General features: G+C 26.2%; 1 protein-coding gene across 2 annotated transcripts in view; it reads right to left on the reverse strand.

Moving 5' to 3' along the window:
• The window catches only part of LOC113373714, a 30299-nt gene that overhangs the window by 5233 nt on the left and 10691 nt on the right, over positions 1–14375 (reverse strand). Inside the window, exon 2 of one of the 2 annotated variants that reach the window (XM_026614001.1) lies at positions 2855–3021. In XM_026614001.1, the coding sequence (XP_026469786.1) occupies positions 2855–3021 (167 nt within the window). Of the gene's footprint in view, positions 1–2836; positions 3022–14375 lie in introns of both variants that reach the window. The other variant, XM_026613995.1, reaches the window with a different exon arrangement.

Genomic DNA, 14375 nt, shown 5'->3' on the forward strand with positions numbered 1-14375 from the left:
CCGAAAGAGAATTTTATGTTTTTCCGATTCGCTAATTTTATGTTTTCTCAACGTTTCAAGCCATCCTGAATCGAATGAGACCAAATTTGGAAAAAGTATGTGTGTGTGTGTGCGTGTATGTGAACAGATTTTTTACCGTAAATCGACGTTTTCTCAAAAACGGTTGGACCGATTTCAAAAATTTAAAAGCCATTCGATGTATTTCGATAAGGACTAGCGCTTTTGTGTGACGATCAGCCGAGCCGTTTTTTTGTAAATCGCAGTAAAGTGAAAAATTTTTCGTCCACGTTTAAGCCCGCAATTCTTAATCAATTTTGAAAATTCAAAAACAGTTCGAAAGATATTCATTGGGAATCGTGCTGATTAGTTTTTGGTAAAGATCGGCCGGGCCGTTTTCTTGTAATAAAGTTTAAAAAAAAAATTCAACGATTTTTATTATTATTTTTTTGGCGGTAGATACCACAGTCTTCTAGATCATACTAAAATATTACGGCCCTACGACAACTCGTTTAGCTATAAAAATTCATCAAAGTTTGCAAAAAATATCGTTTTTTTGGCCTTTGTCAAAATTAGACCTTTAATCGACGTTTTTTCTCAAAAACGCCTGAACCGATTTCAAAAATTTAAAAGCCATTTGATGTATCTCAATGAGGACTATCGTTTGTCAGTTATGTGAGACGATCTGCCAAACCGTTTTTTTTGTAATCCACATTTAAGCTCAAACTACCGAATCAATTTTAAAAAATCAAAAACTGTTTGAAAGATATTAGTTGGGAATGATACTGATTAGTTTTAGGTGAAAATCTACCAAGCCGTTTTCTTGTAATTAACTGTTGAAAAAAAATTTAAGCTGACTTTTATGGAACTTTTTTTCGCGATAGATATCATGGTCTTATAGAACTTACTGAAATATTACGGCCTTACGACAAGTAGTATAATTTTAAAAATTTATCAAAGTTTGAACAAATGAGTAGTTTTTTTGACATTTGTTAATATTAAAATTAGAGGATTTACTTGGTATAACGATAGAGTACTTGGTCTTAATCAACATACTAAACCATTGAAGTCCTGCGGAAACTGATTCAATTATAAATTGTTGATTTTTGAAAATTTGCTTTTAGAAAATACTCCGAGTTAACGTGTTCGTTCGTTTTCAATTAATCCAGTCGGAATAGTTTTAATCACTCATAAATTAATTTGTTCATTATCGATTCAGTCGATTATTCACACATATCGGGAAGTTCATGTAACTTGCCTCAAGGCTAAATACCAATACCAACTAGTTTGGTATATATGTTATACAATTTTTATTTTATAATTATTGAAAATAGTTTAATCTTTTGTATTGCTTTTCTGGGCATGATTTTATGAATGATGACACGCGTCGAAACATTTAAATAGAATAAATTAAATAAAATGTATTTTTTTAATGCAACAAATTTGCTGCTATATTAATCAATGTTGTTTCTATGCCTATTAAAAATAGACTCAACATTAAAAATAATAAAACATTTCGCGTATCAGTTTCTTATGCTACTGTGTTGTTTTTATTACAGTGATAAAGAATAAATATGTTTGAAATTATCGAGCTTGTATATAATTATACTTAACACCTTGTATAAAATTGTAATAATTTTAATATTTGAACTATGATAACAAATATTAGTAAAAATGTTGAAGTATAGTTAGTTTGTCAGTTTTTCCAAAATACTATTTCATCGAGTATTATATATTTTTCGAAGCCTCTCTTTTTTTCTCACTCCTTCTTTGTGTAATAAGACTATTCCAAATTTTGATTTAACAAGACTGTTTAAAATAAAAATAACATAGGTGTTTTAACGTTTTAGATGAATGAAAATATGAATATATGTCGTATTAAATATTATTAATGAAAATGCGTAATGTGTCAACAAGTAGATAGAGTTACAACTTATCGAGCAATGACATTGAACAAAATATTTGGCACAATACGACGCAAAACAAAACTGCAAATGATGAATGGTCAAGTAAATACTCTGATTTGCTCTTATCTCTCATATGCATTGTAATGATAGCCAACTTAAAATAGCTTTTGATATTTTCTAAACTGCTTTAAAAAAATTAACATTGATTACACACAAGCAGCCCGGCCAATCTTCACCAAAAGCTGATGAATATTGATTAAGAATTTTTAAGAAACTTGGTTAAGAATTTTTCACTAAAATTTGGACGAAAAATTATGCGTTCCGCGTTACAAATTACTCAACGAGTCCTTATGAATTTTCATCTAATGGCTTTTATATTTTTAAAATTGGTGCAGCCCTTTTTGAAAAACCACAATGTAAAATTTGGACCCAAATAATTCAGAATCACAGAAAGCGGAATCCAGAATGTTTATTTCATCACATCTTTGAAATATAACATGCTATTTGTTTTAAAGAGTGGAAAAAATAATATAAGAAAAAAAATTATATTCATGTAAATAGAAAAGATTTAGTAGACCTAAAAAGGAGGCTTTGCTATATAAAATTATACAGTTGTCGAATTTTGACTTATATAATATAAAGAATGAAAATAATAAAAAAAATTAAATAGTCAGAAATATACGTCAGAAATATAAATATATCACATGTATGTTTCAAATTTATATGAAATTTATATATTTGACCAATTGAAAAAATAATTAATTCGAATTTTATAATGGAAGGAAAAGAGCACAATGGCAATGAGACAAATTGCACCAGAAAAATTTAATATTGAAGTCAGAAACATAGAGCCAAACACATGGAAAAAACTTTTGAAAAGTAGTCTTTTGACAACTTTTGTAAAATGCATTCATTAGTATGATTTTCTCTACCTTTTTGAGTTCATTTACCAGGGTCGGCAGCTGCCCCGAAGTCGAGTCTAAGAAAGTCGTACTGATATAAAGAAGAGAGAGAACCAGGCTGAGGGCCATGTAGAGGCGAGGGCGCACCAGGAATCGACTTGAATTAGCTGGTTCTTTTGATGGTCCACAGCTCTCATGCGCTGGTGTGCGCATGGCTAAAAAATACACATTTATAAAAAATACATATTTATTATTTTAATTATTTTCAATTAATATATATACAATTGTATAGTGCATTGCAATTTCACATGTATCAATTTTTATTTTATTTATATGTTTTTTTCTATTATCTGGTTATTCTTTCGAAAACATTGAAGTACCTCCAACAATTCTTAAAAATTATCTACAACATTTCTAGAAATTATACTGTTGCACATTTATCACTTCTACATTAATACTAAATAAAAGAGTATTATATATGCACTTTTCCATGATCTGGACATATTATTCAGAACAGTGAAGTAATATTTTATAAAAATTATCTAATGGGCCTCGTGTAGTCGGAAAATATTCTTCAACAGAAAAGTGATAGGAACCTCCAAACAACTTGTTTCTTGTTCTTGTTCATTATATTGATCTGATAATGTATAAACGTGTGTATGATAAAGTTTAAACTTATTAGATATACTTCAATATATAAATACAACAAAAATATTAATATTAATATTAACGATAAAGTATTTGAGCTACAATTTTACCTAAACTTTTAGCTAATCAACATTACACATGTAAAATTTTTTTCTTCTACAAAATTTTTGTTTGAATGTTTCATATTAATCACTTCATTGGTACATGGAGTACCTTAGCAACTTAACAGATTTCTTAGTAACAAATTCACTTGAAAATATCTGGACGAAATATTTAAATTATTACAGTAATATCGTATAAAGTCGCAATCAACCTTATATTTGTATTACTAAAAGTGAAATAAACTCGCGAAACTAATCCAGTTAATGTAACTCTATACAAAGGCAACTACATGCGAGTACTACAATACACAAATTGTAATGGATAAACATTGTACCTAGAACCTCACAGGGTTGATCTAGTTCTTTATATCATACACTCTCAAAATAAGGTGTAATATACATTATGCACTACAAAATGAAAATGAACTTCAGAAAAGCAACTATATTAAAATTGAATCAAAGCAGCTTTATAACTTTAAGCAGTTCATAACGTTCCTTTGTTAGAACAAAACATCACAAAATAGTTTTTATCTTAAGTACTATATAACTATTTTATTCAATTATTCTTACAGAACCATTTCATACTAACAAAAACTTCATCGTGGTAATGTTTGCTTGTCTATAATATGCCATAACAATATCTGGTGCTTTTAATAGAAAACCAAAATCTAAAATGCTTATTAAATTTAAATTAAAAATTTTAATCATCATTTATATTTAACCAGTTAATCATATATCATAATTAACTAGTTAACTAATTTAGATAAAAGATTTTGAAACTCTATATTAATCGTTCTGCATATTTTATTCATTGCAGTTTGCTAGATTTTTAATATTTCTAGTATTTGGACTAGAAAACTATAATATATAATGTTTAGATTTATCAATATAACGAATTGTTAATAATCATTTATTTAATATTGTAAATCACTAATTTAGAGAAATTAATTGGAACATTTATTTGAAAATATCATAATATTTAAAATGTTACTTAACTGCTGAATTGATGGTTAATATTAACGTTGTTGTCCTATAAATTATTATACAAAAAAGTATAATTTTTTATATACATCGTCTAAATTAACTTTTTATTTTAAATATGAGACGTTATATCAATTTCAGTTATATGCTTTTTCAAAATTATAGTGGCATATTTTTCAATTTAATGAAGGGGACTTTACCGCAAAAAAACTATTTACTACTAAGAAATGGTTTTGTAAAAAATTAACATAGTTATTCAGGGTCTAAAATAATAATTTAGCAAAAAACTAGTGGTGTATGGCATCGTGTCTTAAGGCAAATTGCTGGAACTTTCTGTACCATAATGAAATGTTCGAAAATTATTAAATGTTTTCAAATAGATTATTATAAATACTGTAACAATGTCTAATATTTATAAGAATTATATAAACTGAATTGCAAAGTTAAAATTATTTGTTTAAAGTATATAAGTGAGCTTTAGAACTTTAGTCAAAATTAAAATTAAAATCTGATTTATTTTTTTCTGAGATATGCCTAAATGTTCAGAAACCTTCAGACCGCCCATTATTATATAACTACCCTACGGAAAGTTAATAAGAACTATTAAAGAAAATTAATATAGTATGGCTCTAGATTGATTTAAAAGATATGGTAGATAGTTGTTACTTATAATATTAAAAAACTAAAGAACTAATTTAGTTCTCAGTCGCAAAAGTAGTTGCATTATTAAATCAAGTATATTCTAAAATAAAGTACAAATTTATAATATCAACATGAAAATTCAAATGTTTCAAAATATAAAGGATACAGTTATTATTTACAAACTCGATTATCTTTAATCTAGTTAAGTTCTAATTTGCGCAAGTATTTAATTATACTATCAAAGTAAGTTTGATATAAGTAAGTTATCAAATGCTTGATGAGATGAGTATAAAAAACAGAACAATTTGCAATATAATTTCGAGAGCTGAGAAAGTAGTTAAAAACATCAATTATTGGAATGAATAGCAATTATATCTTTGCAAATAGATTAAAATTAAAAACATAAAAATTTGCCGCCTTGTTTGATATGCTTTATGAGGTGAGTGTAAAAAACAGAACAATTTGCAATATAATTTCGAGTGTTGCGAAATTAGTTAAAAATGTAAATTATTGGATTGAATATCTATTCTATCTTTGCATTAAGATTAAAATAAATAAAATATAACAATTTGCGGCCTAGTTTGATATGCTTGATGAGATGACTATAAAAAAATAGAACTACATATTTGCAATATAATTTCGAGTGTTGCGAAAGTAGTTAACCCTATTGGAATAAATATCAATTCTATCTTTGCAAATACTCGTAGATTAAAATAAAAAAACATAACAATTTGCTGTATGATTTTGAATATTTGAGAAACCAACGATTTGCCCCAACCCCCACAATAACGTAGGCGCTTCTAAAAATAAGTTAACCACTATGATATGTTATGGCACACGTGAACTTTGCAATAAAATCTTGATAAGGGCAAAGGTGTAAACATGGTAATCGTATAGATGGAAAATAATCACAGCACGAAATTAACACAATTTAACATGATTATTTATCAGCACGTGACAGAAAGTCATTGAGGTAATTAGGTATAAAAGCATGGCAATATTTTTAGTGAGAGTAAATACTAAAAATCAAATATATTTTTGCCTTATAGATTTATATGATCTCCACTTAGGATTAACTCTTCCATTCAGTTCCTAACGTACTTATTTTTCCTAATTTACTCATAATTATATTATTTGTATTTGTTCATAATCTTTGTTTTGAATCTTTTTTATTATTTTTTTAATTACTTTATTTAATTTTTATTTTGTGTATACGTCACACATTAGCTTATAGGATTCTGATTGCAAATTATAAATAAATAAATAAAAAGATTTATACGAATATTAACTTTATTATTTTTTAGAGCAATATTGAATTTGAATTGAATTTGAATTTAAAATTAAATTTGAAAACTAAGTGTAAACGTGTTGAATATATTTAATTTTTGAATTTAAGGATATGGATTGTGGTTGAGTTTCACATATGAGCACGCTGAATACAAATCGAACAAAATCTAACAGCCAAAATAAGAAAAATGCGGTCATTATCGACAAATCTATTCTTTGAATACGTAAAAAATTCAATGAATTTCAACAATATTTTAATTACTAAGTCTTGACACTATTTATGCTATAATTCTGAAGTTTCATAGACCCAATACTAACACAACATTTGATAATTTCCCACCTTTTGTCTAAAATAATGAATAAATAGAAATTCTAATCTAATGAAATGAATAAATATTATTCTCATTGAAAAATGAAATAAAAATCTAAATTAAAACTTCGATGAAGACTACAATTTTTACATGGATAGTTAACGCATTATTGTAAAATCACATAAATCAAGTAAATTTAATACATAAATATTTATACATATAATTAAGCCTTTTCAATCCTAAACACAAATCTGCTCCCGCAAATTAAAGTTAAGGGGTCTAACTGCCAAAAATAGAGAAAAATAAAAAATAATAACAAAATTTCTGATCTAATTATTTTTCTACATGATAATTAAAATCTTAAGTCGTTTCTTGGCCCTTTTCACCTTCAATGAACTGTTTAACGGATTTCTGCAACGCTTTTCTCATATGTATTGAGTTTTTGCAGCAATTTGCAGTAATCTGCAAACATATTTCAAATAACTGCAAATATGTGCAATAGGAAATAAATAGAAACTCAATAAATAAAAAAAAAACATTGTAGAAATCCGTTTCCCAGGTCTTTTGAAAAGAAAAAGACCAATAAACGACGGTAATTATAAGATTTTAATTATTATACAGAAAAATTAATAGATTGGAGTTTTGTCGTTAATTTTCATTTACCTTTATTTTGCAATCTGATTCGTCATATTGTGGACCTGTATTATTATAAACATATAATTTGTATTTAATAAAATATGTTAGCAAATACTTCAAGTATAGTAAATTAGTCATACTTCGATTGGACAACTGCATCAGGGTTGCTATCCATTAAAAAATTCATATAATAAAGTCAAAACAATTACTGAATGTCCCACGTGCGACAGATTGTAATAAAAATGTATATATATAGCTTGTACTAATTATGTAAGTATCTAAATATTTTAGTATTTATAAGATAACTAACCAAACATATTTGGCAAACACATATAAAAACTTATATGGGCATATAAAATTTTTTTCTGGGCAGGAATTGGTGTGGTTGAAGTATTTCACATCCCTAAAGTGTTTTCAATAGCGCATTTTCTGGAAATTAAAATCATCTAAATTTAGAACTAAATTAAATATTGCGAATGAGGTGTAAATTATCCCCATCTTCTATTTCTCCAGCCGGCAACGCCTGGTTGGAATTTAATGAATTTCACAAATATAGAAACTACAATCATGCGATTCCTGTCCAGAAACGATCAATAATGGGAAAGCGCTTAATTAGAAAAAAAATAATTGCAAATGAACCGGTATCACGATTTCGATTAAGAGCAATTGAAAAATTCACGCTTTTAGAATTTTATTACAAGTCAGGAATTGAAAAAAAAACTCAGCAAAGAATATAAAATAGCATGCCAAGATATAAATTATATTAAAACATATTATTTTTAAAACATACATTAGTTTTTACTTATAATTTTTTTGTATTTTTTTTTATTTTTTTGTTATTAGTGAAGTATTTATACATCATAGTTAATAAATATAATTTTATCCAATTATCACCATAATACTGTTATATAATATAGTATAATAAGTAATATATAATAGGTGTTATATCGTAATACTCATAATAATATCATTCAATTTAATATATCAATTTAAATAATATTAAAAAAATACTCTTTTTTCTTCATTTGTTACTAATATACGTATATCAGTAATAATTTAAGAGATTACTTCGAATTCGAATCGAATGACTTTTAATTAAATTACAATTAATTTAATAAATATTAAATAATATAGAGTATCCATAATACAAAACTTCATACCATATCGATAATATCGCCAGCTAAGTGCCAGCTAATAATACCTAATCAATGAATAAAAAATTAGAACCGATAATTATAGTGAGGCCTAAAATAACATATAGGGTAGAAGTTTTTATTTGAACAATGTTCATGGATCATTGCTCATTATTTATTCTTGTTGTTTTTCTTTCTGAATTTTATTTGACAAACAACGAAACTGATGCCTTATTTATAAAAGCCCATCGAAATCGAAAGGTAACTATAATTGTGATCATATTTCTATAGAAGTATATTATACATTGATTATTCATTATACTAAAACTAGTTGTCTACATAGCTTTAATTATAAGATGTAAAATCAGCAACTAACCTCCAAATTTCAAAGTATTTTCTATGAAAAATTTTGCATTTGAAAAGTTAAAAAAGTTTGCTACTCGGTTTTTCCACTTCCTCATAGAAAATATTACCAAATATTAAAAATATAAAATTACAATTATACAAAAATGACGTTAAAATAAATAACTGAATAATATTTAAATAAATAACAAATGAAGTGCAACGTAGTGATCAATGGATTAAAAAAAAAAACAAGTATTGGTATATGTCTGATCACTGACTCTTATTTTATTATAAGAACATATATTTATGGTAAGACAGATTTCATTATGATTTTCAATCTTTCACGTGGAAAAAAATCTGGCCATTTTTGACGCTGTAGAAATGGATAAGTTGCAATGGTATCTATTGGTAGTTAAGTTTTTTTTTAATATAATAACAATTGTATTTTAGTTCAGTATACGCTTTAATTTTGTTCTAGGTTTTTTAATTTTAATTAAGAGTAACATAAGAATTTCCATTGATAAATTTCCACAAATAAATATTTTACTATCATTTATTTTGTAACGAACTAATCCACTTCGCTTCGCTTCATACAGAATGAATGAATTTTCCAATTAGATGATCGATAGCCTACTTTAGTAAGTGAAATGCAGGGAAGAAAGTAAAATAGTAACTGGAAAGTACTAAATAATAATAATATTTGAATATTTCCTTATCTACAATTTGAATATTTGTGCACCATTTAAGATGGTGCAAAGATTTTACTTTTTTATTTATTTGAACAGCGATAAGGACTTATGGGTCCTATGAGCTGTTGTAATGAATTTCTTACAAATTACGTTTGTTTTATTATAAATGGCAACCCAAACAGTTGTCTCATCTCTATGTGATGACTTTTATTATTACAATTATTGTATTAGTAATGACTTTTTTTTATTGGTGCAGCAATGCCGTATCAGGGCTGTTTTCACTTGGAAACATAGATTTTACATAATCGAAGATTTATATATGCTCCGAATTCTCATTGTTTTGTGTATATTTTTTATAAAAACGTAGCATTATATACAGAATCATCAGAGTAATGCATCATTTTTTTAAATATTTATTAACACATTCGCGAACCGTAAAAGTTTCAGCAAGGCACAAAATTTGACAGTCATTTTATTTTTAAATAGGTTGTGATACCCGAATTTTGATTAAACACTGTTTATACGGGTAGTTAGGTAGATGATAATATTTTAATCATAATATACAATAAATGCTATAGCATCCACGTCAAGTATTACGCTTCTATTTTACGAAAAAGAAAAGATAATACGAAGATACTTAAAGGATCAGTTAATTATTTCCTTCACAGGTATAACAATTACAAAAACGTAAGAAAATATATAAAATTAAATTCAAAATATTTGATATGAACGCTATAGCTTTCATGTCATTCTGCTTCACAATAAAATGCATGTTATAGCATTCAGGTCCGCGAACGTGTTAAACAGCGATCAGAACTAAGTTCTGTAATTTATTGTGATTAAGTTATTTCTTCAGCATACCCTAAATTTAACTATATATTTTACTACCCCTATGTATTTAAATCTATATTTACAAGTTAAAATGAATATTACTAAAGCTTTTTGTGAAAAATACCCTATGGGTATATTGCTATTTCCATACAAAACTTTGATTGATTGCGCTCTATCTAAAAGACAATATTAAAAGCTAAAACTTTCAGAAAATTGTTTTTTTATCAATTTGGAACCATTTGAGCCCGTGGGAGCAAGGAAATTCGAAAATGTCCATATTAAGGACCACCCTAATATATATATATATATATATGTTTAATTTGAGTTTAATATTCGGGCGTAACATCAATAAAAATAGTATGAGTTTTTTTAAAAAAATTTTATTTATTTAAAATCCATACGTTTCGGCTAGCATCTTAGCCATCATTCAGTGGTAATCAAGTTAACTATAAAAATTGAAACTAAATAAATTATATGAAAGGAAATTTCATGGAAAAACAATAATAATAATAATAGTAATAAAACACTTACAATTTTGTATCCTAATATAGCATATGAAACCATTATTAATCCATGGTATGAGTATGTGCACATTGATAAGATATGTATTTTTTAACACAAACATCACAAATGGTAAAACACACTAATAATCATGATAACTTGACAAGTTGTCGAAACTATGTATTTACTCTTCGGAGTTTAGGATAGAAATGTCACAACTTTCTCAAAGTAGTTTTTAGCATGTGTTGATATTTTTTGGAAAATTTAAAAGGCGATGGGATTTTGTTATTTTTTAAGGAATTTTGACACGCTATTAAGAAACCACGTGTTCGCTTCGTTCAGGGCCGTATTGTCAAAGCGTTTGTTTATCACTTTGTCGTTATGTAATTGTAAAAACAACCCCTCAGCGAATCTTCTTTTAATTGTATTCTCTTCAAAATGTAAAATTTTAGGGTTAAAAAAATCGATATTGTGATTTAAATTTTTAATATCCTAAAATTTTACATTTTGAAGAGAATACAATTAAAAGAAGATTCGCTGAGGGGTTGTTTTTACAATTACATAACGACAAAGTGATAAACAAACGCTTTGACAATACGGCCCTGAACGAAGCGAACACGTGGTTTCTTAATAGCGTGTCAAAATTCCTTAAAAAATAACAAAATCCCATCGCCTTTTAAATTTTCCAAAAAATATCAACACATGCTAAAAACTACTTTGAGAAAGTTGTGACATTTCTATCCTAAACTCCGAAGAGTAAATACATAGTTTCGACAACTTGTCAAGTTATCATGATTATTAGTGTGTTTTACCATTTGTGATGTTTGTGTTAAAAAATACATATCTTATCAATGTGCACATACTCATACCATGGATTAATAATGGTTTCATATGCTATATTAGGATACAAAATTGTAAGTGTTTTATTACTATTATTATTATTATTGTTTTTCCATGAAATTTCCTTTCATATAATTTATTTAGTTTCAATTTTTATAGTTAACTTGATTACCACTGAATGATGGCTAAGATGCTAGCCGAAACGTATGGATTTTAAATAAATAAAAATTTTTTAAAAAAACTCATACTATTTTTATTGATGTTACGCCCGAATATTAAACTCAAATTAAACATATATATCAACATCAAATTCAAGACTATTCAAAAATATATATATATATATATATATATATATAAATATATATAAATGAATTAAAATCTAATTCACTACAAGGACCTGGCAAGCTGCCAATAACTCGAACAGTCTTATATAAGACTTCATGCATTATTTTCATTAGGTTTCGAACTTTATTATCCTATTGACATTTAACTTCTGTGTGGTGCTCAAATGTTATTTAATAAAATAACGAGTTAGTTTAACATGTATTGTAATGGCAGTAGTAGAATGCTTGTTTAGTTACCTCGAAACAATTGTAAGGATATAATGAAATTATAGAGAAGTGTAATAATTACTACAAAATATTAGAGCAAATTGATTAATTTGCTCTAATAATATCTGATATTGAGTGAAATTCATATATTTATATTAATGAAGATCAAGATTAATTGCAACTATTCAATATATTTCTTTTATTTTTTACCTGTGATTGTGCGATGTCATCTCTCCCCATTAAATCGGTGTACTTCCTTATTCATCACAGGTGATATTATTAATTAAAGTAATTTCAAGGAAAATTAAACTTGCACTTTGTACGTATTTTTTTAAAGGAAACATAATAATAGCAAACCATTTAACAGTAGTATAAATATTTGGAATATAATTTTATACTGCTTTTATTGGCGAAATATCAAGAATAGTTGATTAACGATTCTATAAAATAGAGAAAAAATGAAGAGATATATGAACAACATTTTTAAATTGAATATAGGCAAAATGTATTGTAATGATTTTGCGTTGTGAATAAAAAATACTGTAAAACTCCAAATAGGATCTCTATCCTGTCCTAGAAGTTTGTTTTTTTTAAATTGAAAAATGCCATTTTTGAATTAATCGATTTTAATTGAAATCTGTTAAAAAGGTTAGATATGGAACACATATATTTTACGAGCATCAGCAGCATTGTTTATAATAATTGGAAACTACTTTTATATATACAATTTTATATATGTAATGGAGCAATTTTTAAAATAATTTTGTTGACGTTCGTTCTAAGGCGTAGAAATTATGGTTCAAATGTAAATATATATAGTAGTTATATATAAATGATTAAAAGACAAGAATAAAGTCAAATACACTGATGAAATTTTATTTCAATTTAATCCTTTTTTTATAATTTTTTTAATATTTTATGATTGAATTCAAGGCTAGAAATATTTTTTATTTACTATCCTCGTGCTAAAAGTAACGTGTTGTTACAAACGTCACATTGCGCGACAAAAAACAATAATATAATAAGACACGCGATTTTATTCCTTGGCTAAATATGTTACTAGAACGCAAGGAAAGGCTCGTTTGAACAGAAAAAATGTATAGAAAAATATATGTATATAAAGAATTACATATTTGTTACAATTAAGTAGCGAAATACTCTTGTCTAGTCAGGCGTTGTAATCATAAAATATAAATGATTTCTAAAATAACAAAGATTGACAGAGATTATCGTATCTAAAGTCAATCCTCAAGGGAGCTAGATATTTAATCATTAAAAATATAAAATTGTAGAGTATTCTAAAAATTTAATTAATTTATTTAATTATGCGGTATAAAAAGTAGTAAACTAAACGAAACGTTCATGAAAGACAATGTTTAATTTACTACAATAATAGAGAAGGGATCTAAAGACACACAATATTATTTTTTTGTTTGAATATGTATAAACTTTTAATAATTCCTATTTATGACCTTTTTATTAAAGTGATATATTGCACTAAATTATTAATAACTCTCTTTAGAGCAAAAGAGTAAATAAAATCAAGGATATTACAATGGAGCTAACACATTAGAAGGAAATGCGTTCAATTTTTTATTTATTTTGAATAAAATATTGTTTTACATTTACATTGACGAATAAGAACTAGAGGAAATTGTGAAAACTAGAGAAGAATTTAAAATAAGACTCTTAAAAGCAGGCAATTTTTATACCTTACTACTTGTATACTATTTTCCAAGGGTGTTTAAATATGCATGAACTTTTTATAATTCCTACGAGTAAAGTCATAAAAAATTAACAGTTTTTTTTAAATCTACTACTGGCCCATTTTTATTTTAACAAACTCCATATGGCACTAAATTGATATTAACTCTCTTTAGAGAATAAGAGTAAATGAAACTAAGGATATTACAAGGAATCTAACATATTACAAGAAAATGCGTTCCATTTTTTATTTATTTTGAATTAAATGTTGAATTAACTATTTTTTACATATACATTGACGAATCACAATCTGAGGATATTGTTTATCAAATTCAAAATAAAACTAATAAAAAAACATTTTTTTACACA

Source organism: Ctenocephalides felis, unplaced genomic scaffold (genome assembly GCF_003426905.1).
Source record: "Ctenocephalides felis isolate EL2017-DRISC unplaced genomic scaffold, ASM342690v1 CF-g0.4_SCAFFOLD_00845, whole genome shotgun sequence".
In the NCBI taxonomy this organism is placed as follows: Eukaryota; Metazoa; Arthropoda; class Insecta; order Siphonaptera; family Pulicidae; genus Ctenocephalides; species Ctenocephalides felis.